We start from the raw sequence: 26,191 nt of genomic DNA on the forward strand, positions 1-26,191 counted from the left end.
TCTCTGATTTTCATTAGTGCTCAGGTGCTTTTTTGTAGCCAAGGGGAGTACTGTGCTTTGACTCTGGCATTTATTATGGAGGCAAGTGTGTTTTTGATGTTTAGGAAGGTGTTATTGAAGAAGTGGATGGCTTCATCCAGACTGAGATACTTTAGTTGTTTCCAATCACATTTTTGAAGGGATGAGATAAAGGAGAGAGGGTTAAAGTTTACCCTATTTCGGATTTGCCTATATATGACAGGTTTAGCACAATTTAAATGGTGTCTCAGAAGGAATGTTGGAGTGTGGTCACTATGGCTGTCTAGTAGACAGCCAGCTAAGTATGAGTGAGGGTCTTTATTGACGAATATCCGGTCGAGAGTAGTATGTTTGTTAGAGTTTTTATTTATCCAGGTAGGTGAGTGTATTAGTTGGGAGAAACCATGAAGGTTTAGGGGGTAGGCTGGGTGATTTTTACTACAAGATAGCCAGTTGCTATTAAAATCACCTAGGATTATGGTTTCCTGGGATAGGGAATAGTTAGCTCAGTTCAGGAGGTTTTCCAGGGGTGGGATATTTTGGCCAGATGGGAAGTAGCATCCTATGATGTTGATTGTTTTATTTGGGTTTAGTTTGAGGTTGACATATAGGATTTCTTCATTTCCAATGTGGGGGGGCAGATGTGTTAAGGATCTGAATGTTGAGGTGGTGTTTAAAGATTAGAGCCACATCTCCCCCTTTCTTAGATAGTCTATCTACTTGAAGAATGTTATAACCTGAATATTTCCTCACTTTTGATGTGAGGTTTGAGCCAGGTTTCGGTCAGGTTGAGAATACCAGGAGAGTATAAAGCTATGTTGGCATTTAGGTCATGGTTTTTTTTAGTTATATTTCTGATATTAAGACACATGAACAGGAGGTCAGATGGCTTTCTGTTGGATGTTAGTTGTGAGAAGGAGCAGCTATTAGGCAGATTACTAGGTGAGGAGTTTGTAATGGTAGGACCAGGGTTAGGGTGGATATCACCACAGAGGGCCGATTTAGATAGGGCAGCAAACATAATTTTTTATAAATCTGGTAATTAACCTTTCATATTTTAGGGATATTTTTTGTTTGAAAGTAATAGGTGACTGGTAGTACGATGGATGTATTGGGATGGGGATGGTGATGGTATAGCAAGTGTAATTAGTGGGTAGGTGATGGATAGAAGTGAGAGTAAGGGTGCAGTGATGGTGGTGGGGTTTGTCTATTATTGAGTCCTGGTAGGATGTAAGGTGTGCAAGAAGAGTGCAGGTAAAGAGTGGAAGCACATTAGGTAGTAGCATGACTGTGTCAGGTGAGCAGTTATATTGGAAGTGGGTGGGGTAGTGTGGGTGGTAGAGGAGATAAGTTCCTAGTATTGTTCTGATTGATGGATGGCTACTGGGAGGGATTAGTGCATAGAATAAATCTAGATGTAGTGGGGGTGGGTGGAATTAGGGGGCAGGGTGGGGCACGAAGTGAGCCCGTGCATACCACAGGTGAACGGGGCGGGGCTTAAACCCTCCAACCGGTAATTATGTTAGGCTACTTTTCCTGGAATGCCTCATTTGGAGTAGGCCAGAAAAACAGCCCACTGCAGTGCTGCATGTTTTCATGTTGCGACACTGTGGTAGGGCCATCTCTGAATTGGAAATGCTTACTGGGAGGTGACTACTACACATACACCTTGCTGTAACCTTTCTGTATTTCACCCTGTCTTTACGTTTTACCTCAGCCATAACATCTGCTGCTAATTTCCTGTTATAATCGCAAAAATATCTACACAAGTAATTTACCTTGCTAACAAAAACTTCATTACACCTCATAAGGCATAACACTAATGAAATTCCAATACATTTTACAACATTTTGGATGCATACTACTTGCTTCTAAAATCTAGTTCTTTAAAGGCTTCTTATACATCAGAGTATATAAACTACCTGCAACATTGTTTTTATAGACTAACATATCAAAAAATAATAACTAATGAACTGTTTTTCTGCACAGTAAACTTATGACCAATTCTCAGACAAAAGGATGCACAAGATGCCTGTTCGTTAAAGTAGTTTCGCTTCCACAATCAAATTTCTGAGGCATATTAGTTCTCAGAATATTAAAAAAAACATGAACGCTTACATATTACCACAACCAGGATCCAACCCCGCACTACTGACATCTTTTAATGGCACTATCTGAAAATGTCACCAAATTTAGAAGGGACAGAGCAAATTTTGGAGCTAAATCAGAAATGTTCCTGAAATCACTGACAATTGAGAGGTATGCTGCCCTGTTACACCGAATATCAACTTTAGACTAATGTTGTTGGCATTTAAAGTTAGTCACTCAAATTGCAACACACAGAAAACCTACGCAAGGTACAAGTGAGCACCAACACAAACACTTCTGAGACTGCAGAGAGCAAAATAACTAGACAATAATATTTAGACAGCATTAGACAATGTCATCATCTTACTCTGAGTGTACTAGCCCCTACAGATTACAGCCTAGAGGCAAACTTTGGGAGCCAGCAATGGTACATTTATGACATCTCTTCAAAAAAAATCTAATCCTTTTAAATGTGTGGAGGGGTTAGGAAGTGGGAAATAAACAAAAGCAGAAGTGCACTAAGGTGCTGGCAGAGTGCAGTAAACTTCAACAGCAGGGCTGTTGGTAAATCTAAATCACTGGTGAGTCATACATTGTATGGCAGTTTGAGGGCTGTTCTCAACTGTCAAGTCGTGTATGAAAGGACAGTAGGTGCAGGGAATGTCCCTTCACGTGTGACCGCCATGCCATCCTTCTTCTTTTGTACTTGCAGATACAAGTTATCATTTCCTTCCAGTACGACAAGGCACCATTAATGTGCACTTGCATGTGTTAATTTGGAGGTCACTGTGCATTTTGGGAATATAGAGCAGATTCTTAAAGGTTGCAGTACATGTAATACTTATTTTACTTTAAACCACAAGTTTCTTCAGTCATTAAAAGGCATCAGCAGCCAAACTGTCACAGGAAATGATAGCAGAATGTAAAATACGTCAGTAGTGCAGCATCAGGTGCTTGTTGCAATAATACGCAAGTACCAAAAAATGTTATAAAGTAATGGAGGAAAGCTGCAACATTAAATAAGATACAGAAGACACAGTGTTACAGTGTACTGAAAAAATCAATACACTAATACTGAAAAGCAGTTTTACCAAAACAATCTGCCTGAGTGGAATCCTCAAAGCAATCTACACGACCAGAAAGTATTCAGCCACAAAGAATGTAGAGACTTACTGTAGTATTGCATTATTGACAGATTCCAAAAAGGCAACATGAAGGCATTCTTCATATCCTGATTCATGGCAGTTAAGAATGACTTCAATCAATGGTACCACTTCAGGAATTGAAACCAAAGGCACACAAAAAACAGAAAGGCGGTTCAGATGTTCAGATGAAACTCTGAAAACAAAGCAACGAAAGTCCTTAACACTTGATACATGTATTTACATGACGTCTAATTCCATGATACTGAGATCTGTAAACTAAACAATGTTTTCAGCTAAAAGTAAAAACAAGAAAAATTAGTCACTCTGAACAATGCCAGCTAATATTTGGCATTTTTTGTCATTACACAGAACTTAATAACACATGAAAATAAAGCAATATATTTAATTAAAAGGCTGTTTCAGATAAAAAAAAAAACATTTATAAAAGCTACATTGTTTCTCTTTGGTAAGAATTACTCCATTTTACTTACCCTTTAGAGCATGACATAGTAGTTGCATTTCACAGAGAATTATCCTGTTAATCTTTCAGTGGTAAGATTGCGTAAAGAAGCAAGCACATTAATGTTTGTAAATCAAGAATCCTTTTTCCTCAAGTGACTACCACTAATATGATTTCTAAGACAGTTGCTTAAAGTTTCAGAATCTGCTGGTTAAAATAGAGGCAAAGTCAGCTCACATTTAATAACATCTGAAAAGATGAATTTGCTGCGTAATCGAAAGCACAAGAATGTTTACTGAAATTGCAGACATATATTCTTTAGAAGAAAATTAGGCAAGATTAACTACAAAACAGACAGAAACAGGACAACAGTTATGATAGCAGACAGTTCAAACGACTAAAAACCTTTAAGGGATACATAAACAATGAATCCTTTCCATTTCTGGAGGTATGTCCCTATTAGTGCTGGGTCTTCTGTCCTCCTTAAAAATGTCTACTGTTTTGGAAGAGAATAAACAAAAGTTATATACTCACCATAGAATGCAACACAAATGTATGATGGCCCAAACTGAATAGATCCATGTTGTCTGTCTCCATCTGGTTCAACCTGTGGGACTTCGGATCTGACACTGGCAGATTCTATACCCTTTAGCTCATCCTGGCTCTGCCTCCCTTAGCCATAGCTCCCTACTCCTCCATTAACTCCCCAGACTGAGTTTGCTCCACGAGTCAAAATATAATGATAAAACATATCCAAATAGTCCCCACTTCCTCCACAGATACAAGAAAAGATTCATGGGAAATAGGAGAGACTAGTCGATATGGCTAAAATATCCCTGCTGTCCGGTCATCACTGAGGGAAGATTCGCCAAATCAACAAGAAGGTCAGGGGCAGTATGGCAGGAAAGTTGAACCAGATGGAGACAGACAACATAAATCTATTTTTATGGTGATAAATCTATTTTTATGGTGAGTACTTAACTTTTGAATCCAATGTCATCTGCTCCATCTGGATTCAACTTGTGAGAGAGAGTCCCCAGCCACGACAATTTCCAGGGAGGAAATAAGGAAGGATATTTGGCAACACAGCAGAACCAAAAGAAGTCCTGGACCTGAACTGAATGTCCAGCTTATAATGCGACACAAAGGTATGATGACCCCAACCAAGTAGCCAAGGCACAATTATCATTCATAGGTAATCTCAAAAGAAAAGCTGTAGAAGTAGCTACAGCTCTAGATTAATAACCTTTAGACTTTTGTGGAAGAGCCTTGCCTCTCAGAGAACATGCAAACCAAATATAATCTGACAGACACTTGGATAAAGTTGCTTTAGACACAGTTGAGCCCAGCTTGGATTTTGAGAAGGAGACAAATAACTAGCTAGATTTTTTGAAGACTTGGTACAGTCAAGATAAAAACGTAGTTGCCTATGCATGTCCAAACAATGCAGGAGGTATTCACTTTTGTTGGAAAAATTGGGAAAGATCACATGAAGATGAATGGAACTGTGAAGGTTATTCTCAGAAGCAATGTTAGGTATGTTAGGCTGTTATCCAGGCACCCATCAGGGATTTTTACATTAAGGACCTGACCCTTTACCCTGATGCCTGCTGACCATCAAGCCTCCTTCCATATCATTGCAGGGGCATAGTATGTGCTCCCAAATCACACACACACAGAAACACTTGCTCAGTTACACACACGCTCTCACATGTTTGCACACACACACACACACACACACACACACACACACACACACACACACACACACACACGCTTGCACACACACACACACACACTCACACACTCACTCTCATGCACTTGCGTGCACGCGCGCGCACACACACACTCTCACGCACTTGCACGCGTGCACAATCACGCACACACACACACACACACACACGCACACTCACTCAAGTGTCCGAGATGCTAACCACGCACAAATCATCTTGACCTTTGTTTCCCTACACCATCAGAAACAGACCAAATAGTGGAAATTGCACCGAAATGTAACCAAAATAAACTCAATGGTGCAAAGGAAACACACAGCATAACTTCCACACAAACATTTATTGTCCAAAATAGCAGTTCCAAAAACATCAAAGATAAAACCATAAACGCATTAAGTAAATAGCACAGCGTTTTCGTCATATAACATAGACTTCGTCAGATGTCTAACCTTAAAAAAACCCAGGTATTTATATACCAAAGCAATCAGTTGAGTAATTGAATAATGAAATAAAATCAATGATGTAATATCTTAAAGAGCCACAAACTTGAAAAAACGGAAAGGAACAATTCCAAAAAATATAAATTATTGTATAAAAAATTGTATAAAAAATCTTTCTTTTTAAAAAAGTATAAAAACAGAGTGAGAAACTTTGTTGTGTCCATATATGAACTTATGAATTTACAACTTTGATTTTCTTACCTTAAAAATTTAATTTGTGGTTTAGATAAAAACAAACAGATTTCTCCTGAATATTTATAAACTGGTGCCATCTGCTGGCCATTTCTATTTATTGTTATTGTAAATATTTTTCAGCCTTTAAAGTTTAGCTGACCTTAACTTTAGTAATGGTTTAATGGAAATAAAATAATTAAAACCAGGGGGGTGATCCGTTTGAAGAGTTATCTGCCACCATAGTTCCTTATACTCAATCAGATCCTCCCAAGGACCCTCCCCCCCGATGTTAGCCTTAATTTGTTCTAAAACCAAAAACCCAAAAGAAGCTCCCTTACATTCTTTACTGTGTTTAAACAATGCATTTGTTTATTTCCCTACTGAAATATCATAGTTATGTTCGTATATTCTTCTTTTGAGCATCCTCTCAGACTTGCCCACATAAAATGACCCACAGGTTTTACAGATGGCCAGATAAACTATCCCTTTGGTTTTGCAGTTATAATGTTCTGTATTACAGATCCACCTTTTCCTACTCACCAAAAAATATCTTTCTACATTAAGAATACATGTACATTGACTACATCGGCCACATTTGAAGGTACCTATCCTACCCTTGTTAATTGTATCCCCCATCTTATTTTCCAAAATAGCTTTAATACTACTGGAATTTTTGTAGATTATTTTCTGTGAAATGTCAGCAAGGTTCTCTAGATCAGAAATGGAAACAAATTTTTGCCACTCTTTCAAAAATATCTTTTTGACACAACTATTCACCCCATTATATTCCAGTATTAAGGCCTGTTCAAATTTTTCCCTCTGGTCTTCATTACTGACTTTATTAAAGTTGTCCCTGCTATTTTTTATAGGTTTAAACTTACTCAACCTTCCCTTTACTACTTCTTCCCTTATTTGGGTTACAAAATTCAATGGGTACCTCCTCTCCAAAAACATCTTTTGAAGTAACTCACATTCATTAAAAAAATCATCATCTGCACTGGTCATTCTACTACCCCTCACAAATTGTCCTTTGACAATATTTTTCTTGCAGTGCATAGGGTGTGCACTCTCATAATGCAGGAAGGAGTTACAAAATGTCGGTTTTCTATAAATTCTGCTTTCAAAATGCATGCCTGTTTTATATATTTCAATATCCAAATAAAGTAAATTATTTTCAGAGATGTTATGTGTAAACCTTAAAAATCCAGTTGTGTTGTTAATATAAGTCATAAATTCATTCAATTTATCTTTTTCCTGCAGTCCAAAAAATTACTATGTCATCAAGAAACCTGCGGTATAAACACCAACAGTCCTTAAATTCTGTATTAAATATAAATTTCTCCTCCCATTTAATGATAATTAAATTGTCGTAGGTGGGAGCGCAGTCTGCTCCCATAGCTACCCCCTGAATTTGTTTATAAACTTCACCGTTAAAATATATAAAATTATTTTTTAAAATTATATCCATTAACCATATACAAACTAGTTTGTCATTTTGTGTTAAAGTTTTGTCTTCATATACAATCTCTTCTAACATCTCTGTCCCTTCCTTATAGGGGATGGAAGAAAAAAGGTCAATTATGTCAATGGTCACAAATAAAAGAGTGTCATGATACAATCCATCAGAGATTTCCTTAAGTAAATCCCAAGAATCTCTTAATACCGTGTTTTTGTTAAGCCAAAGGCCCTTTAATTTGGAATCAACATATTTAGCCAATGCATAAGTGTTAGAACCTTCTGCCGATACAATTGGTCTAAATGGTGGATCTTGTTCCGATTTATGGGTCTTGGGTATACCAAAAATTGTGGGTGTTTTGGGTTTGTCTACCTTCAAAAACATGAAGGTGTTATAGTCGATCAGTCCCTCATGTAGTATTTCATTTAAATTAAGGTCTATATTATTATATGCAATGTTAATCTCATTTAATGAGACATTAGTATATCTTGTGTCATCCCATAATATACTATGCATTTTACTTTCATATAATATATTTTCCATAAATACTACACCACCCCCTTTGTCCGGTTTCATAACCCTGAGATTTCTATCTCCTTTTAGTTCATACAATAATTCCCTTTTTATTTTTGTCAAGGTCCCCCTGAAACAAATGTTATTCTGCTCTTTCCTTATTTCTAATTCCAAAACCCTTTCCAAGTTTTTAAACCACAAATTAAATTTTTAACGTAAGAAAATCAAAGTTGTAAATTCATAAGTTCATATATGGACACAGCAAAGTTTCTCACTCTGTTTTTATACTTTTTTAAGAAGAAAGATTTTTTATACAATTTTTTTATACAATAATTTATATTTTTTGGAATTGTTCCTTTCCGTTTTTTCAAGTTTGTGGCTCTTTAAGATATTACATCATTGATTTCATTTCATTATTTAATTACTCAACTGATTGCTTTGGGTATATAAATACCTGGGTTTTTTTAAGGTTAGGCATCTGACGAAGTCTATGTTATATGACGAAAACGCTGTGCTATTTACTTAATGCGTTTATGGTGCTAACAAAAAATAAACCAATTGTGATATGAAACTCTGAATGTTCACTGTGTGGCTGAGAGTACAAACATCTTCCTTAGTGACCACTGTTTACAGGCTACAGGAATTCAATATCCACACCACTACAAGCCAATTAATATGTGATGTGGCTATCCCACCACTGCCAACCAATTAATATGTGACACCCCTGCACTGGCCCAGTAATCAATGAGCCTCAAAACTCACCACTGGCAACAGTGGGGAATGTACACACTGGGAGGATGACAAGTACACACACAGAAAAGTGCAATTTCCCTTAAAAGCACACAGAGATCACAGTCAGTCTGACCTCTTTCTCCAGATCTCCAATAAGACTCTCCACTGGCATAGGTTGAGATCTCAGTTGAGTGGCCAAGCCAAAACCTCCAGCACCCTCTCTGTCCAACCAGTGCTTTGTGTCATTACCCAAGTAGCTCTCTCACACACACACACACACACACACACACACACACACACACACACACACACACACACTTTGAGATTTGATCGATATACAAACACACACACACACACACACACACACACACACACACACACACACACACACACACACACACAAACACCTGGAAAAGGCTGGCACAGTTTTATTAACTATTCCCCCTTCTGCCTAGACTATAAGGTAGTTCCAACTGCCACCAGCCAACTCTTTCTCAGCTACTTAAGGCCCTTAACAAAGGGTGTCCAATCCTAATGTGTAATGTCACTATCATCCAAATGGTAGTCCGACCAAGAGCAAGGCTATTTAGGAGTGGCCTGTACAGTGTCACGACATAGATATGCAAGTACTCTAAGACCTTAAATATGTCTCACAAATATCAGCCATAAAGATAGGTTTAAATATATTTAATAATAAAAGAACAAGGCAATATTAAGTAAGTATTCACAGTGACTTCAGAGTTCAAAATCATAGGAAATATTTACAACATTGCATGACAGTCTCAAATAAATAAATAAAACATCTAAGCTATACTTTACTATATTCCTATCTGAATCTAAGAGTTATTATGCCCTAAAAACATACTTACAGAATAACACGCAGGCAGAAGTGCAGAAGGTGGTGACGAATGGATGTTTCCACATCAAAGACAAAATACAAAATGCACTCTCTCTGTCTCTCTCTGAGAGAGTTCTTAAATTAATATCAAATATCACTGCTGGGTTAGCTTGGATGACATCACTTTTTGTCACCTGACTTTAGTTCCCAAGCTAAACCCCCCTTGTTAGAAATTAACAGAATTTAACATCCGTGTATGAAAAATACATCTCTCTCAGATGTTTGAAGACCCTGGAAGTCTTAAACAATAAAACACTTCTGCATCTCAAACCTAGCAATTATTTCTCTTCCAAGACAATACAAAAAACTCCTAGCTCTAGACACTGTGTCTGCTACTGAACTGAAACTGAAAGATAACTTTTATAGCATAATAGTAAAACAATTTAATTTCAACTTATTTTCTTGAAGTTTTGCAAGTTAACCCTCTATGTTCTAGTGTCTACTGTTAAAACATATACATTTACACAATTACACAATTACTGTTAAGAGAAAAAGTTTTAAAAACATACTGTTATTTGTCTTTTTCCTCTTCTTGCAAAGTGAACATGTTATTTGTTGGGATATGCCTATCAAAGATGGGCCTCATCTGTGAACAAAATGCAGCATTGCTTATGAACCTGAATAATAACTGTTTTCTGCATTTCAGAATAAAGAGACTTGGTTATAGCTCAGTGAAGCCTGGGATAAGGACGCATGGCCGAGTAAGAGTTAATTTACTGAAGCAGGCTGTGTGTCCTGGAAAATTTGAGCTACCACTGTTGAACTGAACATTCTGTGCTTCTTGAACATTCTGTACTAACTGTTGGTTTGAGGTGATATGTGATAAACATGTTTACCACAGGTGTTTTTCATAGCCAACTGTCAACGGTCAGAAATGTAACAAAAAGTTGTTTTGCTTGCAGTATAAAAGTTGATGTCAGTAAACAAGTTGACCAGAGGAGATCATCTTGGCCAACATGCTGTGTAATCTGGTTAGCTGCTAATAAAGAAGCTTTTCATCACCTGAGGCAGATGTGACTCGTTTGAATTTTTCTTCTGACAATTACAATAATTTATATACATTTCTATTCTAAGCCAGCAGAGCATGCTGTGGTTACATTTTAGCTCAGTACTTTACACACGCTTCTGTATGAATCATATTAATATCCACAAATGACACAGAATTATTTACAAAATTCCAGATAGCTGGGCTGACAGTATTTCCTTTTGTGACACATACCATGACAACCTCCCTCACACACATACAAATAAGCTGTCAGCCAGATAGGTATCTGTTGAAATTTTTGTGTATCCAGATTATGCTGCACAAAGAAATGTTAAAGGTTGCGCTATACACTCATAATTGAGGCAAGAGATACAGTGCCCATCCTTTGTGAATCATGGCTTTTTAAATGAGCTCTCTGCTGAGGGAGTTTAAAGACAGTAAAGGTATAAACCAAGAACAGAGATTTTCCTAAAGAAAGTAATTTAAGAAAGAACAATACTATATTCTGCTGAATGGCATCCAGCAGCACTGACATTGCCGAGGTCAAACGTGAAAAAAGACTTAAGGAAAAAAAATAATACAGACAAATGTTCTCTGTAATACTGGTGCCTACAAGATACATGTCTGTAAACATAATGGGGATATACAGTAGTTATCAAGTCCATCTTCTTTGGCAGGACACTTCCACAAATTTTGCAGTGTCAGTGGTGCAATAGGTAGTGCACACACCATTGATGCTGGAAGACCAGAAGACTATGGGTTCTAATCCCATTCCACATGACTGGACTGCTGTCACTGCAGTGTAGCATTAGGGGGTGCAGCACTCCTTAGTGTGTCATCCTTTGGATGACATACTAAACCAAAGTCCCATCTACTTGAGTTGATGATAGCTCAGGTGGATGAAAAAGATCCTATGGTATCTACTGAAAAAGACTACAGAAGTTTTCGATGCTCTGACCAAAGTTCCCCTAGTAGCAGAAATGCCATCTTGGGTCTCCCTTGAAAAGAGGCTACTAGCTTAGTGTAGCTAGCCTGATTAACAAAGGATAATTAATAAATAAAACAAAAATAAAATCAAAAAGTTCTGGGTGAAGTGGAAGGGTGATCCCACATACCCTAAGCAAGAGGCTTTGCCCATGTATTCTCTTAATCAACATCCGCAGTTGCATCACTTTGGGAGAGAGGTTCAAATCAATTGTCCTGGCAATGAAATGGGACTTAGTAACAGAACTCTTACCAAGTAGCTGGAACTCTTACCATGTGATCATGTATGATTCAATATAGGGTACTCAAATGCAATCAAATTACACTGAACTATGCTTGAAAATAACCAAAATTAAATCACATTAAGTAGTTGAATATTAGATGGTGATAAGTTAGAGAAGCAAAACTTCTAGCCTGCACAAACCCTACACCCCACATACATCATCTTTGTATCACTTTTTAAAACTTTCAAATGTTTGCTCTCCTAGTAGAAAAATGACTTGCACTGTATCATGGATTACAAAAGAAATCAGCATAAAAATATTAACATTCTTTATGCAGATGTGTTGGGTCCTTTAATGAACAGAAAAGACCACCAGTTTTATCCACAATTAAAGATTATTACTGATGAAAATGTTTATATGTTCGCTTTGAAAACCATTCTGTTGACTAAACCAGACAGATTTCTTTGAAATCACTCAGTACCTACCTCAGTGGCATGTTGCTTTCATGGACACCTCCTTGAAGTTCTCCCACTAATGAGGAAACCATCTGTAAAACAAATTTAGTGGCATATTACACACAAGAGACATTGCATGGTACCAGGCTGACACAGTTTCATGAAATAAATTTCCATTTTCAAGGTCAAATGCAAGGTACCCAAGTAGTGAAATGTAGTTTTAAATACCCCTTAATAAAATGAAACCAAACTAAAAGATGTATTTAAATGTGTGGACTCCATTTTCTGAAAAGCAATAGTAGTTTATGCACTTCCCCATTATCTGTAGAAAGAGTTGCGAGGAGCTTAATGAATTCTCTTTCTTAACAGGCAATCTAAATATAATGTTCACAAACCCTGCCTACACTTTGAAAGGTGGTGTAGTATCTTGTTGGACAAACTAGTGCTTGGTGAGGTAGATAAATGAATGGCTTCCAATAATGACATTTAACTGAAATATCCTGAAATTCATACATGTGCTTGACAAATACATGCTATAAATTGTGCCTTATCTGAGGGGCTGTATAAATCTAAAACTTTACATTTACAGCAAACGTAAACAAAAAAGCAATGATGGTGCATCATAAAACAAAACTGCAAATATGGCATTAAAGATTGACTTCTCAAAGAAGAACTGCATACTACTTGCTTATAAACAATAAAACTTTTGTTCCAAAAGAACAGAAACACTGGTAATGATGCGTGTATCAATCCTAAAGCACAAGGATGCACAAAGTTTACCTGTGCTGAAGACTGCAGATACTCATGTAGCTTTAAACACCATTTAACAAAAGGAATATGAAATAGGGCAGAAGAAAATCTACTCTGAAGTCTCACTGGTAAATGGATTGATTATAAACTTGCACACTGCTTGAGACTGCTGTTATTTGTCACAGCACTTTAGCTAAGTTAACTGGTTCCACACAGAGGGATCATTCACACTCTCTGGGGCAGCAAGAAGTTTGAGGTAAACTCATTCCAGGATGGAACTACAGGTTAAACAGCTTTTGGGTTAGTTTATCTTGCTGGTATACAATAATTATGTGTGTGTGATTTTGTGCTTATCTTGCTGAAACATCCATTGTGCCTGAGATAGCTTCTTAAAAAATCTGGAAATACAAAGCTGATATAAGTATATATTTTGTTGCACTTGATCTAACTGGTTTAGTGTTTTTTAACAGTACTGGGCTGTTTTTATTTATTTGCTTGATGGAATTATTACTTCTGTGTGTCTGCATTTATATATTTGCTTGACCTCTGTCTGAAGTTCGTTTTTTTTTCTCCCACTCGTCCTCCCAATTGTTGTTGTGTTCTTAAATTTGCAGTTGCCCGCCCCTCCTGTAAATTTGATCTGGGACACCCCCTCGCAGACCCATTTCATTAGCTCATTCTACCTAATACAGAGAGATCATTTGGAAAGGCCAACCCCTTAGTTTCTTAACCTTGAATTATCTTCTGTTTCTCCTCTCTCCCTTTCCACTTTACTACAAAAATAAATAAAAACACTCTATTCAGCTGCTTTTACTATATTTGTGTTTCCTTCTCTTAATATATTACTTCATCTTGCATTTTCTGCTGCTTGTTCTCTAAAGTAGTCAATTGAATCTTTTCTGCTACATTTCTCGCTGCTTGTTTATAGCCTGTTTAAATTGTGTAATTCTAAGCCTCTCAGTTCTGGTTTAAGCACTTGGGCTATAGGCCTACCCCTTAGCTCTTCCTGGCCTTTCTCCCTCAGATGCTGAAAAAAATGGATGGATAATTTCTTACAGTTTCTCCTGCTGGTCTGGTTGATATGGGCATCCTGAGACAGTATAGCAACTGCCTCATGTACACGGGCAACCATATACTACTACCTCCTAGGAAAACAACTTGTGAGAGATGCAATTACATTAGGAGCCTAGAGTCTATACTCTTTCCCTCACAAGCCAGTATATCTGGCACTGAGAATGCTGTCAACACAATCAATACACCTCAAACACCACTCACACATCCACAACACACACCCACATATGCGGATGTTCTCAACAAAAACATACCCAAACAAAGGAGACCTCCGAGGCAAAAACACACATGAACTCCATAACCCTCCACCCCACACCCCATGCATAGTCCACACACCTGTGTCTCACAGCCACTAAGGTTTAACCATAAACCCAACATATTAGTCATAGGAGACTCCATTGTGAGACACACAGATGTGATTCTCATCTGGCAGGATAATGAGAAAGTCACGGTTAGTTGTTTGTCAGGTGCCAGACTCCGCCATATCATATACACGCTCAAGTCTCTCAACAACAGGTACTGTTATGACTCTGTCATAGTCCATGTTGGCGTGAATGACTTTAGACGTACCTCCCTGGACTATATGAAGAGACATGACTGAGCTTGCTGAATGTGTGTCCCAGGCAGGTATGTCCCTAGCCTTGAGCAGCATTCTGCCGTCACCCCAATGATGCCTCAATACAAACAGAAAATGACTGACTAACAATTGGCTTAGTTTCTGGTGCCATTCCAGGGGGATCCAGTACCTGACAGCCTGGGAAGATATGATTGACAGACCACGATGCTTTGCCAGAGATGGCCTGCATCTGTCTCACTTGGGCTTCAGGCTTCTGGCACAGGCTCTTGCCTCCCCCCCATAGTGTTTTTTTAGGAAAAGTGATGAGGTCAAAACTACCAACATAAAAATTTCAACAAAATGCAAATTAAAGGGTCATGCTACTAAACACTAGGAGTCTAAACATGAAACTGCACTCATTGAAAGCATTCTTAACCCTGGAAGATGCTGACATTTGCACAGTTACAGAAACCTGGTTCAAACATGCGGAGAGCACCCCAGCCTCAACTGGTTACTCATCCTATCATACATTCAGACCCCAAACTGTGGGCAGCAAAGCCAAAAGAGGTGGAGTTTCAACATATATTAAAGACATACACACCTCCAGGCTGGTCAAACAGTATTACACACAGGAAACACTCCAGGTGCAGTTAACCATTGACAAGAGCCCTATTCAAACCACAACTAGTTACAGGCCCTCAAATTTATCTCAAGTTGCCCACTCTGCCTATCTGGACCTCTCTAAATCTCTCAAGATTCAACCATTTACCCTGATTCTGGGCAACTTAACTGCCAAACATAGACTGATAGAACTACTCATGCCAGAGCACAAATGCCCGGAGATTCCTCAATTTTGTCAATGCAAATGCCTTGGAACAGCTAGTCGATACCCCCACAAGAGGTGATAATATCTTGGACTTGGTATTAACCAACATGAGTAACCACTACAGCATCCCTACAGGATCATCCTCCCTGGTAAGATCCGACCATAAAGCTGTCACTTTCAAAGTCATCATCTCTCCCAACCCCCCCTTTAGCTAAAGTCAAACAAAAACACTTCTCCACATCTGATTACAACCTCCTGAGGGATATAAACAGCTTCACAGCCCCCCTCCCCCCGTAGGAACTGGCACCAATGTCCAAATCTACAATAAAGTACTATACAAGCATTTATACAGATGCATGAAATCAGGACAAAATCCGACAGGACAAAATTATCCTCCACAAGGAAGAGTAAACCTGTCTGGTGGACATCTGCAATAAATAATCTCTGCAACAAAAGGAAAAAAAATGCTGTCCAGGACCAAGAAGGTGCAAGTGCCCAATTGGAAGCAATCTCTCCTTAACATGAACAAGCAAATAAGAGCACTAGTGAAATCCTCCAATGCAAACTTCGAGTCTAGATTGGCCACACCTACTAGAGTCGGTCATAAGGACTTCTTCACATATGTCTACAAATCTCAAAGGAAGCACCAAGATCTGTATAGAACTGAAAACTTCACCCCTCTGTCCCCCCCATCAGTAAATCAGGACATTCCCAGTAAATTCCCCCTTCCCTTTATATCTAGGGAACAGGTCATCACTGCCCTCTCAAAGGCAAAAAATACAGCCTCCATGGGGCCCGATAACATTCCAGGTTACATCTTCCATGAACTCAGGTAGAAACTTGCCACACCATTAGATGTCCTATTTAACCAAAGCCTGAGTACCAGCTTCATCCCAGCTGCGTGGAGGACAGCCATTGTCATCCCTTTGCACAAGGGTGAAGCGTTCACCAATCCGGGAAATTATAGACCCATCAGTCTAACTATGATCTGCAAGGCCATGAAATGGATTATCATGGACCTCATCAACATGGACAGTGGCAACCTCCAAACACTCGATCCTACACAGTTTGGTTTCGTCAAGGGGAGGTCATGTCTGTTAAATTTGGTCGACTTCTTTGAGGAAGTCACCAAAGCCATGCACGAGGGGAAGAGGGTGTACACCATCTACCTTGACCTGGCCAAAACCTCCACCAGTATTCCCCATTCAGGCATAATAGATAAACTCTCTCAACTAGGCATCAATCAGTATGTTACCAGATGGGTAGCAAACTGGTTCACTAATAGACCCACGTAGTCAAAACAGGAGAAGCCATCTCAAGCAGTAGACCCATAATGAGTGGCATATCCCAGGGATCGGTCTTGGGGCCTTTGTTATTTGGGATATACTTTTCAGAGGCGCAGGTCAAAACCAGTGGGCTATGGCTGACCAAGTTTGCAGATGACTGCAAGCTGGGAGCTGTCATCAATTCCCCCCAGTGATGTTGGTATCCTCCAAGAGGGTCTCACCCAACATGGCCTCAAGCTGAATACCAAAAAAATGCATCGTCATCACATTTGGGGAGAGTTGATGTCCCCACAAATTATCACATTGATAAAATCCTAAGCACGCAATCAGTCGTGAGGGATTTGGGCACCCAGGTTGATAGCAACCTGACTTTTGACCGCCACATTGCTTCCGTTGTACGGAAAGCTTTCTACATGGCCCACCTCATAAATAAGGGTATCTCATCCAGTGACAAGGAGGGCATAACATCCCTGTATTCTTCCCTTATAAGATCCATTATTGAGTACAACGCCCCTTTTGACATGGACCTCGCAAACCACATGCAGCAGCTGGAGAGACCACACAGGTTCCTCACTAGGAGAATCCAGGTCTTCAAACACCTACCATACACAGACAGGCTAAAAGCCCTGTCCCTCTACTCAGTTTCATACATACTCCTCAGAAGTGACCTCTGTCTGGCATACAAAGCAATCTCAAATCCTGCCTTGATGGGACTGCTGCATATCCGCAAGTCAAGCACCACACGAGTAACTCATGCGCACGACCTCAACCTGGTCTGTGACATCAACAGGACTTGTTGGCGAGACAGATTTGTGTCCCAGACTCCCCCATCTGTGGAATAGTCTCCCTCTCCATGTCATGCAGAGTACCTCATTATCCTTTTTTTAAGCACAACCTGGATAACTAGATGGGAAACAGCAAATACACCCCTGTGATTCCACCTGTGTCCCTGCTGGACAGGGGCATCAGGTGCTGATTTGTCTAAACATGGGCTAAACTCTTGGCTAGGCTTATAAGGCCCTCAGGGCCAATAGCCTAGTAACTTCCTATGATTCTATTTATTTACACCTATTAGACAAAGCAATGTAATATACAGCTTCCTAAAAGAAAATGAGAATAAAGCTGCTTAGCAGATACTGCAATAGCTTTTGCTGAAGTGTGATGCAGTGCTCATAAAATGGGTAAAGTCAGAAACACCTAGCTAGGCACTCAACAGTTTACAAGAGGGTGGCATAGTTTCAGCATGACAACAGTCATCATAGCAGCCTACATATATTAATGACAGCTGCTGAATGGGTAGCACACACACACCTTTGATTCAGGAAGATTGTGAGTTCTAGTCTTCCACCAATGACTTTTAATCATTTTTCCCATTACAGAAACTGTCATACAGCACAATTGATGCTGTACTCCTCAGTAAGGCATTCTGCAAATGAGAAGTTAAATTGAAGTCCCATCTGCCTGAGCTGATAAGCATTAAAATATCCCAAGATACTTATCAAAAAGGGTAGGGTTCTTTAAAATTAATTTCACAATTTACATTATATACATGTTAATTATAATTACATACTTTATATTCAATAGTTACACATATATTTCCCCTTTAACATCCACCCTTTATTCTTTGACCAAAATTATATACTCACTGCAATATCCTTTGTTGTTTCTTACTGAGCAAAATTTCATCAAATCTTCTTGACCCTGCCATATGCTATTTTATATATTTCATTAATTTAATCACATGATTTTCATAACTATAGCATATACCTATATTTATTTCTATCTCATATCTACAGCTCATTCTATGAAAGCATCCAAAAAACCTATTATGTTAATATATAAAAATATTCCAACACATTTTCATTATGACACTGCAGAAATAAAGCAAAGTTTTCTTGACTGTTTTTATGTTATTTTTCATTTACCAGTAATTTACGTAATGTCATATTCCACAAAATCATTCCATTTTGCCCCATATTTATACCTGTGTTATCTTTTACATATCCACCTATTTTTCTACCATTTGCCATGCATCTCAAATACCGCTTTATATTTTAGTATCATTTTGATAGTTCTACACTTAATTTTCAGACATTCCTTTTGCATTCTTGTATCTTCCTTCAAAATTCTTAACAATAACTGCCCTTTTCACATAAATTATTCTTACCAAGTTCAATGGTGTCCAAAAACCTTTATATTTTCCAGTAATATCTTAATCAAAACTGAACTTTGATTTATTTTCACTTCCTTCAGTATGTAAAACAAGTGCAAAGAAACAAAAAAAAACTCCTTCTTGGAATCATGGTCTATAACTTTTCTTTATGGCATTTACTTGTGAACTCCAAAAGATGCAAAGAATTCCACCACCACTTCTTTATCTAATTATGATTGCAAACTAAACCTAGCTACCCAATAGTTAAACAAAAAATAACAGTGCTGCGTGAATAGAATCTCTTTTAAAAAGACATTCTATTGACATAACCTTGTTAGCTTAGTTATTTACCTATCCATCCTTTCTTCCAAATGCCACTTGACCTGAAAAGTATCGCTAATAATTTCCTTTCTTGTGAAATATGTACTTCATACTAATTACATCTCTGTACCTCTTACTTAAAATTAAATCCACATTACTCAATTCCTTTTGAAGACGATTAAAAAAAGATATCGTCTTCACTCAGCCCTCATTAGACCAGTCACTGAATATAATGCCCCTCTTTAGCATGTACCTGTCCAGACACAAGCAACAACTGGAATACCCCCAGACATAGCTTACTAAAAGATTACAAAGCCTAAACAACATGTCCTACATGACCTTTCACTATAGTCCTGGGTGTGGAATACAAGGCATCCTCCAATCCATTACCGATGGATTTACTGCATGTCAGCAATCAAATGGCATTAGAAATACTGAGTCTAAGGATCTAAGGGTGGGAGGTTGGCATAATAGTTAAGGTGTTTACCTTACAAGCATAAGGTGCGGGGTTTGATTCTCAGATGGGGTAATTGGCTAGGCTGAAAAGTTAGCTTAGTACTAATCTATGAACCTATGAACCTACACCTATTCTGCAACATCAACAGAATGGTTTGGAGGGATAGGTATATTTTGCAGAGGATACCACTGTTGCAGAACAGACTCCCAGTCCACATAAAACAAACTTTATCCCTGTCCATTTTCAAGCGCAACTTAAGATCTATGGATGTGAAACAGAAGATTTAGCACAGGACTGCCCCCTGTACTATCAATGGACAGAGGCAGCTCGTAAATGCTTAATCCCATGCATGGGTCCTCTCAAATTATCTATGGTATGACCCAGTTATTCCTATTAGGGATAATACATAATTATCAACCATGGGAGGGGTAAGTCCAATCTACAACCAAATGGGATAGGTTATTTCAAGCACAAAAAGGGAAATTGGTTAGGCTTAAAATGGCCCGCAATTGCAGCTAGCATAATACTTTACTGTGACCCTATACTAATGAAGGAAGGTGTTACCAAAAACATATTATCTGCATGCATATATAACTGGAATATTGGTCTTGTTTTTCATCATACTCCTCCTTTCACTGTTCCTTCCTTTCATTTGTAAAGAAAGAAGCTGCTCAATGAGCACCACTGCTTCAAATATTCTGTTACCAAAAGGACCATTTGCTACTGGTATTATTCTTCTATTACAATTATAAAAATGCACTATCATGTTGCCCGGTAAAGGTGGCTTAGAACAGCAGAGTGGCACAGCGGAAGCGTGCTGGGCCCATAACCCAGAGGTCGATGGATCAAATATCCAAATGGTTCAGATATTTGGTACTGCTCATCACTGATGTTCTGATGAAGTCTGACACTTACGGCAGAAGTGTTCAATCCTTTTACTTATTTACTGATTTTTTTATTAAAAGGCTTTTGGATATTTTTACTGGGCAACATGGCTCTACTTGATATTTATCAATGCTGGTGGATCTGCTGAAGTTTTTATTTTATTTGCAATCCTCCTTCTGCTGTATGCACCCTTCAAAAACCTATAAAACATCTGTACCAAACCATATTTTTGTACTACTTCCCATAAACTATCATTAGTAATTTTGAGAAAACCCTTTTTATATCACAGCTTGACTGGTTTATATCTACATCTCGTTTATATACAAAATCTATAATTTCTTTTATCAATTCTTTCACATTTTTTTGTAATTTCCCAGTTCATTTTTCTTTTAATTACATCATTTCTTCTTTTTTTGCGTAAAATCTTTTCTTTTTTTTTTTTTTATGAAAACAGATACATTGAACATAAGACTGATAATTGACATGTAACAAATGACCAGTGAATACATTGCTGAATAATAAAACATAAAAGTAAAATAGTGAAAACTACACACATGCCAAAAGTCCATCGTTAATTATATATACCAACTTCAAACTAGAATATGTTCAAAAAGAGAATTTCAAAATTCTGTAAAGTGGGTACCATACCCCTACTAGCTCACAGGTATTTAACCTACACTCAGAAATTACATCATTTATTTTTAACTGCATTGCTTTTACTAATATCTTGAAGTCATGTTGAAACAATGCAACTGGCCTCTAATTTTCTAAACCCTTTTTCCATATGAATTTAATTACATATTAAGCCTTTCTGTACATTAACACCCCCATATCATTTATTCATTACTCTCATTAAAACCTCCTTCTGTCCTCCCTTTAAAGACTCAGAACAGTCATGTCCCATGCTATTTCAATATGCAGCGGATCTATTTCAAATAACATTTCGTCATATCACTTATTGTGATTTCTTTCTCCACAAGCTTTCTTTCTTCTTCAAGTAATACTTTAAATTCCAAGTGTTGCATAAATTCCTTCATACTTGTTCTTTTTCATACATGCTTCGCATATATTCAGACTATCTGCATGACACTGTGTATTCCAAAATGTTTAGTCTGTTTTTCTTTTAAAGTTGTTAGTTTAATATCATTTTTACTTTTAAACTTAATACGGAATGTATCTCTACTTATAACTCACTGTAAATTATTGCCCTTATAAAATGTTTAAATTTTGCTATATTCTTTTTGCATACTTCCCTCTGAAACTTATTTGTCAAATCTCCCACTTATTTCCTGTTTTTTTAAGTATATACCATATACCTATTTATATTCCTCTTTCTCTTCTTCCCAAAACCAATTTCTACATTTTGAATCGTATCACCATTCAGTCTGTTTTACAAAACTGTCTCTCATCTACATGTTCTTTTAATAACACTTGTACTTCTTGAAACCAAACATTTCTGTGCATCTCTCCATTTAATCTTTGTATTCCTTTCTCTATTAAAATCAGATTCTGTCTTCAACAAACTTACTGCAAATGTCTAGAGGATCATAAAAAATACCTTCACACTTGTACAACCTGTTTCCAAATATCTTTATCCATGGTTACATCTTGACTTTTCCTGCCCAAATATAAACTTACTAATTTATACATTTTTTACCATTCTTTTATGTCTAATATAGGCAGTTTGTCTGCTCTCTCTTCAATTTATTTTGCAGTCAGCTATCCTTATGATCTTCAAATTGAACAACAATAACAACAACAAAAATAAGACTTGAATTTATGTTTGCAATTGTATTCGAGGCTAACGACCGCCATGGAGGCCAGACCTTGGGTGAATTTCCGATTTCCCATCCACTGGTCAAGGTTATGCTTAAATAAGGTTAGGGATGGACTTTGTTTCACATGGATGGTGAGCCTATTCCAGAGCATGGGGATCCTCTGAGAAACATATCTATCTCGGCAACATGTCTTATTTATGTCACAAGCAAAATCTGAATCCTTAGATCCAAAGGTTCTGATATAGTTCATTTTGCAGATGTGCAAAACGTCCATCAGAGCTGGATCTGAGAATTCCTTGCATGCCAGGCATAGATTGCCTCTCAGTAACCTATAGGAGGCATAGTACAGAGATAGGGCTTTAAGGCTATTCATATAGGACAATGTGTTAATACCATGGATTCTCCAAGTAAGGACCCTTTGTGGGTGCACCAACTGTTGCATATGTTTGGACAGTTACATGACAAAGGGGGCATTACACTCCATTATGGGTCTGATAAGGGCCAAATAAAGTGGCACTATGACTTCAATGGACCTGGATGGCATGCCCTTACTTATAAGATGTGCAAAATAGAATGATTTTACTACTATCTTGGCCACATGTTGGTCAAAGGTCAGATTACTATGTACATATGTTCCCAGATCCCTGACCACTGAGTCAACTCTTAGGGGTGTCTCAGCAATGTAGTAATTAGCCTGGGTGGCAGTTTTCCCAAAAGGCACTAAAATACGTTTTTTGATACTGAGTTTTAGTCTTTTGGCAGCAGTCATTTCTCTGTATTAGACCCTCTTGTAAGATGTTTGTGCCATAGGTGAATCTATGATACCTCTAAATTTTCAGTCATCTGCAAACTTGGTCAGCCAGAATCCCTTGACATTAATCTTAACCTTCAAGAAGTAGATGTCAAACAGGAGTGGTCCCAGCACAGAGCCCTGCGGTACCCTGATAGTGACCGGTCTCTTAGTGGAGCTGGCATCACCAATCTTAACTTCCTTGGCCCTGTCCCTGAGGCAGCTGGCAATCCAGTGATTTATGTAGGAGTTTATGTCCAATTCTCTAAAAAATCTTTAACACCTCCCCATGCACATGAGGGTAGTAGGGTTATAAATCAGGAAAAACTCAAACCTCTCCTAATGGCTATCTAAATGATGGCCCTTCCTGGTCAACCCCGACTTACTTGATGAGGAATGAGTGGCCTAATTAGATGGGGGCACGGATGATTGACAAACAGCAGAGGGAAATGGCAAAAAAAATTATGCAGTACCTTTTTCTTACCCTGCCTCTTCATTTTCTAATACAAGTTGCTCTCCTTGTGCATTTAATAACACTACTATATCATAAATAATATTATATCCCCCAGTCATGTCAAATTCTTTATTTTCTATCTTCTTCTCAACTCCCTCTTCTTCATAATGAAACTCAAACCAAAAATGCAGGTGGTGTCCATTTTTTTCTACAACTAGGTTTACACATTTAGTACATCCCATTTCTCCACACTGCTAACAGCTCCTTTTTTACACTGTTATACTAAATGTTTATATTGCCCAGAATGATAACATGCCTTGGCTGTATCAAATATTATAGCTTTCTCCTGTACCCAAAAATATTCATACCATTTTCTAAGTGTACTGTTTGACAATTCTCAGTTTTTAATTTGAAACACCTTCTACCCCCCAGTCCACAGTCCTTTTGAATCGAACATTTTTTTTTTAAATTTCTGCAATAATTTCCATTTTGTCAAGTAAAACAAACCGGTGTCTTCAAATGTTAGAAGATATTCTAAATTGTAGAAAAAAGTATTCTACATTTCTTTAAAGTAGTATTACTTGCAGTATATTCAGTAAAAAGAAGAACACTTTTTCACATTAAATACATTAAAAAACTAATCCACCAAACCCCTGCTCATAAAGATTTTTACCCTAAATGGATTAGTGACTTTAGGTGTGCATCTGCAAAACACAGTGGACTTATCACTGAGCCCCCCAGACACATGCTATCTACATTTTCAGCATTTTTTTTCTGAAAGTCTTACCAATTCTCTTTCACAATGCAAAGCTGACATTTTATTACTCTACAATGCATACAATCACACAGTTTTCTCACTCCCTTCTTGATTCTGGCCACAATTGACTGCCACTTGTGTTTACCATCACATTTTCATGACACCACACTGGGTCTATTATTTTTCTCTGTTCTGGTTCGAGATCTATTCTCATAAGAGGAGGAATGGGGAAACCATGAAAAGACATTAATGGAAAAGTTTAACGAAGACTTACATAAAATATACCAAGGATAAAGGAAGATAAGGCTCAAACACTAATACGCAAGACTGGAGGGGATGAAATAAAATGATGAGATATAATCAACAAGGAAGTCTCCAGAACAGATTTCCTGTGGAAAATTAGAAGATGGGGAGAAGAAAGTGATAAAGATCTGGAAGGTTATGTTAAACAATATTTTAAATGGAGAAATGGAGGGACAGTACCCGTATCTTGGAAGAAAGAGGGAAAGATGGTGCCTGTACAATGTACTGAGGCCAAAGATCCATTTAACTCAACTTCACATAGACAAGTTTCAAATTTTTTAACAATTATTATAATATATTTATGTCTGTACTAGCTAAGATAATGGTTAAGGTGTTGTAAAAACTGACATATGGCTCCATGTGGTTTGTGAAAGGGAGGCAAACATTTGACAATTTGACATTTGACAACACGTTTAACAGAATGATGATAAAGAGAGATGTAGAGTGCAAGAAGACCTGACAGATTTGGAGTGCTTTTGCAAGGAAGAGTGGGCAAATATTGCCAAGTCAAGATGTGCCATGCTGATAGACTCCTACCAAAGAAGACTGAATGATGTAATAAAATCAAAAGTTTCTTCAACAAAGTATGTTTAAGAGTGTGCACACTTATGCAACCAGCTTATTGTACGTTTTTTATTTTTTATATTTCCCCACCTAACAGATTTGTTTGTTTTTCAATCGAATTGTACAGGTTATAGGTCACATTAAAGGTAGGAAAAGTTCTGAAATTATTTATTGTGGTCTCATTTTTTTATATCACAAAAACCTGGCATTTTAACAGGGGTGTGTAAACTTTTTTATATCCACTGTATATTGTCTGTAAAATGTGATTGATTACACTGTAAAATTTCTGTAATAGTATATATTTATGTACTTTTAAGATGCATGTGGAGCTTTTCTCCCCAGGCCTCTGCTGAAAATGTTTTTTTTGCCCAGTCGGACTTTCCCAGTAACCAAATGTAAAAAAATAAATAATTAATAAATAAAACCAGAAAAGGATATTTCAGTGCTGTGGGACATTCTGAAACAGTTTCAGTTTTCAGGATATAAAACAAATGAAGACAAAAGAAAAGCTGTAGAGTTAAACTATGTACCCACACATGAATTTGTTCAGCTACACACACATTTATGGGGACATAATAAGATGAAGTATTTAGGTGTTTGGATTACAAGAATACTATTATGGTAGTTAAGGATATGTAGCAAGAGACTAAATAAAATATGATACAAAAACTGATTAAGTTGGAAGCTGTTGACTATGGACATGGATAGTAAGATAATTAGAAGTTATGTACCTACCATAACGTTCCATGTTAGTTGTCTTCTCTCGCCTTCTTTCTTGCTGGATGGGTTCGGAGCCGATCCTCGGCTCCAACTCGGCACTTGCTTAGCTTGAGAACTCCTTTTACCAGCTCGGGGCAACCCTATATCCCATGATGCAAG

General features: G+C 37.7%; 1 protein-coding gene across 3 annotated transcripts in view; it reads right to left on the reverse strand.

Annotated features, from left to right (window-relative positions):
- FANCC (FA complementation group C) overlaps positions 1-26,191 on the reverse strand; it is a 2,534,829-nt gene that overhangs the window by 1,170,844 nt on the left and 1,337,794 nt on the right. For 2 of the 3 annotated variants that reach the window (XM_044059425.1, XM_044059427.1), the window contains 2 exons: positions 12,393-12,454; positions 3,280-3,444 (listed from right to left, as the gene is read on the reverse strand). In XM_044059425.1, coding sequence (XP_043915360.1) covers positions 3,280-3,444; positions 12,393-12,454 — 227 coding nt within the window. The remainder of the gene's footprint in view (positions 1-3,279; positions 3,445-12,392; positions 12,455-26,191) is intronic. The other variant, XM_044059426.1, reaches the window with a different exon arrangement.

This window comes from Protopterus annectens, chromosome 17.part0 (assembly GCF_019279795.1).
Source record: "Protopterus annectens isolate FY-2018-M chromosome 17.part0, PAN1.0, whole genome shotgun sequence".
Taxonomy (NCBI): domain Eukaryota; kingdom Metazoa; phylum Chordata; order Ceratodontiformes; family Protopteridae; genus Protopterus; species Protopterus annectens.